The 5,004-nt window shown below is 36.0% G+C and overlaps 1 protein-coding gene across 3 annotated transcripts in view; it reads left to right on the top strand.

Annotated features, from left to right (window-relative positions):
• Positions 1-5,004, top strand: part of LOC106874430 (uncharacterized) — a 1,214,035-nt gene that overhangs the window by 1,155,735 nt on the left and 53,296 nt on the right. For all 3 annotated transcript variants that reach the window (XM_052978428.1, XM_052978427.1, XM_052978429.1), the window contains 2 exons: positions 1,384-1,486; positions 3,825-4,027. In XM_052978428.1, the coding sequence (XP_052834388.1) occupies positions 1,384-1,486; positions 3,825-4,027 (306 nt within the window). The remainder of the gene's footprint in view (positions 1-1,383; positions 1,487-3,824; positions 4,028-5,004) is intronic.

The following is a 5,004-nucleotide window of genomic DNA, read 5'->3' as shown; positions in this document are numbered from 1 at the left end:
AGATAGCCTTCCTCTCTGAATTTTTTGTGCCATGTCCAATCTGCATTGCTGTTGGTGACTTTTTTAGAGAACACTCTCACAAATGCAAGCAGCACAGTACTGTTCAACTGTGTTCGAGCATACTCCAACACACAAAATGTCTTTTCTCTTCCAGTGAATGCCATTTCTATACCTGAAAAGATAAACATATCAAACACTAAACATAAAATTTTGACCTGTTTCTACATATGCTGTTAAACTTTGAAATCATTTGAACAAGAATTGACAAAGTTATTAGATTGTGAAATGACATCAAATTTGTTGAAACACCCTGTATATATATATGATATATGTGTATGTATGCATTTGTATATATATATTTATAGTGTGTGTGTGTAAATATATCCATACACACATAATCAATATCATCATTGTTTAAACAAATATTTTTCTATACTAACATGGGTTTGAAGAAACTCGTTGAGGTAAATTTTTTTACAGCAAAATAGTTTTTCTGCATTTCAATTAAGAAATTTTCGTCCCACTGGTCTTCATATATCAAAAGTAATAAAGCTGCTGAAACAATGCGACTTCTGCTTACCTTAGAATATAAAAAAAAAGACACTGTTTTGGCTGTGGTAGTGTTAATGAGGATATGTGGAAATAACATTCACACACATATCACCATCAGCTTCTCCTCATGCTTTTTATGTAGGCACACATTGTTTTATATCTATAAGAAAATGAGAACACAAAGGAAAATATGATTATCTTATGAGCTTCATTAGCTTGCAACTGTTTCTGCTATAAAAGATGCAGTGGACTCATAGTTGAGTGCTTGACTAACCATCTTATAGCTTCATCAGAGCCTTGGAGGCTACAAGGTGTTACTCAGGCACTCAACTCTGAGTCTACTGTATCTTAATGCAGAAACAGCTGTAAGCTAATGAAGTTCATAAGACAATCGTTTATTCCTTTGTCGTCTTATTTTCTTATTACCACTCTGTACTCAGCTAATACTTCATTCTGAAGCATATATATATATTGAGTTCTACACCAGGTTATTAGTTTCACAATGCCTAAGCAATATATATATATATATATATATATATATATATATATATATATATATATGGCATGGTTTCTAGAGGTGGATGCCTTTCCTAGTGCCAACTATTCCAGGAGTGTAAGGGGTGCTTTTACGTGCCACCGGCATGGGTACTATTTACATGACACCAGCCACAACCATGTAAATACACTTTCATATGCAGGTAACACATGTATTCACTTTGCATAACTCTTATTTTCTACTATGTTAAAATATAATTCTTATATTAACAGCCATTCGATTTGTGTTACTGCTATCATTATCATCATTGTTATTCTATATTCTTTTTTCCTTAGATTATGTTTGTTGATCTGGCATTCATCCGTTTCCTCGTCATTGACACCAGTACTGGCCATATGGTCCTGCAGCGAATAATTCCACTCAAACATTTGCGTCCTGGTAAGATAAACGACATAACATGATAATAATGTTTTGGTTTGTTTCATGTCTATTATTCACATCAGAAAGAATATAGCATTTCTTCCAGCTCCTTATATTCTGAGTTTAAGTTCTGCCAAGTTCAACATTGCCTTTCATCCTTTTGATGTTGATAAAATACTAACAGTTGGGCACTGGGGATCAATATAAATCAACTTACTCCCCCACCACCATCCCCAAAGCTGTTGGCCTTTTGCTCTAATTGTTTAAATTGTTTTAAAAATTATCTGATAACCTTCAAGGCAGGGTAACAGATTAATAATTCAGTAAAAGTCTAATATTTTGATGGCAGACAAGCACTGTTTCTGTTACTTTGAAATTTTCATGTCTGTAGTAGGCATCATCATCATCAATATGATGATTTCCAATGCTTGCATGAGTTGCATGATTTTGACAGGATCTGACATGCTGTAAGGCCATGCTGAGTTTCAGTGTCAGCTTTAGCATGGTTTCCATGGCTGGATGCCCTTCCTAACACCAACCACTTTACAGAGTGTAGTGGGTGCTTTTGTCCCGCCACTGACACTAGTGAGGTTGCCAAGTAACTCACAAGAAAAGAAAGGAAGAAAAAAGAAGGGAAAGGAAAAGAAGGAAGAGCCTCTTTAACTATGCAGTGGGGAGAGGTGTAGTATTTGAGTGTTGGGTAGGCAATGGTTTATGCCATGCATTGTGAGATTAGAGTGTGAGAGAAGAACAAGCCCAGATGTTTTGTAATGATAGGGATAGAGCCAAAGAGTTGGAAAACTGGAATTAAGACAGAAGAGGTGGCAGGATGCTGGAGCATCTCAACATAAAGTAGACTGCAGGGGTGGAAGAGGGAGAAATATGGGGGTAGAGGTGAATGTAGCAAATGATGGTGGGGAATATAGGAGTGGCTCAGAGTAGGGAGAGTTCTATGGTAATTGGGGTGTGACGGTAGATGTGAGAGCTCACTGAGAGCAATAGCATGGAAGAGAGGTGTTATGAATGGAGTGTAGCAGAGGAGAGCAAAGGCTGAAGGCACAAGAGGGAGGTGACTGGGGGAGAAAGTGTTGACACAAATGATAATGTGAAGTGGAAGTGGTTCCAAGGGAAGGAAGAAACCGGAAAAGAGGGGAGGGTGTAATATGTGCCTATTCTGCTCTCAGGTGATATCAACAGCTGAGTAGTACCATAGAGATTGATGAGTGTTAAGGGATGAGATGAGGGTAAAATACTTCACAGAGCAGAAAGAGAGAGAGAAAGAGAGAGAAGAGAGGCTCCCCCCCCCACACACACACACACATGAACAAACATAACCAAGGTGATTTTAGGATATCATTTCTGCTGTAAGATGGGTCTTTTTGAGCATAGCAAATCACCAGTCATCTCAGTCCTGTCATCTTCCATCCACTTTAAGCAGTTGGCACTACTTTATGCAGCTGTCTTCACTATGTGCATGTATGTATATGTGTGTGTGTGTGTGTGCGCATGCATGCACACACAAACATATACATATATGTATACACACACATACACAAACACATTTTCTACATAGGAAGGCATCGAGCTGTAGAAACTTTGCCAGATCAGATTGAGCCTGGTGCAGCCTCTGGCTCACCAGTCCTCAGTCAAACCGTCCAACCCATGCTAGCATGGAAAGCAGACGTTAAACGATGATGGTGATGATGATGATGATGATGATGATGATGTATATACACATACATATACATACATACACACACGTGTGCGTGAGTGTGTGTGTATATATATATATAATTGAGTTTATATGTGACTTTTAAGAATGAATGAATAGCTGTAAAATAATATAAATTTAAGATAGAAGAAATAAAATGAGATAAATAAACTTATCGATGAATCCATCTATAACAAATGTTTCTAAATAAGAAAGGAAAAATGAGAAATTATACTCCATTTGCAAATAATATTTTATCAAAGAGAGTATAATCATGAATCTTATGTACTGGCTGCAGAAGTAAAAGGGTATTTGGTGTGGAGATCAGAATTATGTGGGTGAAATATTGGAGATAAATTGCTAATTGAAAAAATTATTTGCAACAGAGATTTTATCTAGTTGCGGTGGTTAGAGTTTGTGACAGTTTGAATTCCTTGGACATATTAAGGATGGAAGGAAGATGGAAGGTAGGGTAGAATGAAGGAGGAGTTAGGGTAGAAATGTGATCTACTGTTAAATGTGTGTATGTGTATCATCTCACTCTGATTATTTGATAAGAAAATCATATGGTTGTGTAAATGATATACAAAGATCTAAATGTTTTCTATATTTAAGTATATTTGATAAAACATTCATTTATTGCAGGATATCGACATGTTCGGTTACGCAATCCTCTAAATCAGCCAACTGAACTAGCAACTTTATTCATTTATTCTAAATTGGAAGAAGACCAACTGGATCAGTGCAACAACATAGACCTTAATGCTGATATTCTTGGCAAACGGCGGTCGCTTCTAGCGAAAGTCAAAGACTTTTCTGATGTCTCCAAAGTTGATGCTGGGAAAGATGTAAGTATTTGCTTGATGTTAATTATTTCAGAATATATTAAAACACAGTCCCGTATGAAGATTTAGTAGAACTGGTGAGAAAACAATGTACCATCAAAGAACATGAAGGGTAGATGATTAAAATGTATGGCCACTGAAATTTTCTTCTTATCAAGATATGACTTTCATTTCCTTTCTGTGTGTGTGTGTGTGTGTGTGTTTTTAAAACCAAGTGAGTTGTGATAGCATCAAATGCAATGTCTTGCAGTATGTGATCGAACTCTCTGGGTTCTGAATTCAAATCCCACCTCTTATAGAATCTTACAAAAGTGGTAATAGATTTGGCAAGTCCTTAAGCCTAAGTATCTCAACTGACCATATTCAATGTCACGATCACACTAGTTGGCAGGAGAGAATGTAAAGGGATTTCAAGTTCTTGAATACATACACACACACACACAAATATAAAAAGAGTAAAAACTTTCTTCAGTCATGAATGACCATGGGATTGCACCTAGAAAGTTAGACATGTATCCTCACTTAACACACACACACACACACACATTTCAAAAGTGTAATAGATTAGTGTGCCATTAGTAAGAGGAAATTTCTAATAAAGCTCATGCAGTGTGGAGAATTTTCAGGAAAAGGGTTCTCCCTAAATGTTACAATGTTCCTATTTATTCCACTTTATTACCAACACAGACCACTTCTTGTTTCCTTGGATCCTTACTATTCATAATTAAATTATTTTTTTTAATTATTTTTTTTTTCTTAAAAATATATAGATATATATTTTATCTTTTAAATATATATAATGACAAAAAGAGTCAAAGATTACAAATTTGGAGTGATGGTGGTGGTGGTGGTACTGTTGACTGTTACGCCCTTGAGTGAAGCACAACTCTTTCTTTGGTTTGCTGGACTAACACAAAACATTTTTTACTTCAAAGATGATGTTTGGTTTTAAGATATGCATTTAGCTGAAAAAACACTTG

The sequence above is a fragment of the Octopus bimaculoides genome, chromosome 2 (genome assembly GCF_001194135.2).
Source record: "Octopus bimaculoides isolate UCB-OBI-ISO-001 chromosome 2, ASM119413v2, whole genome shotgun sequence".
In the NCBI taxonomy this organism is placed as follows: domain Eukaryota; kingdom Metazoa; phylum Mollusca; class Cephalopoda; order Octopoda; family Octopodidae; genus Octopus; species Octopus bimaculoides.
The sequence above is the reverse complement of the archived record's forward strand: the minus strand, read 5'-3'. Positions and strand labels throughout refer to the sequence as shown.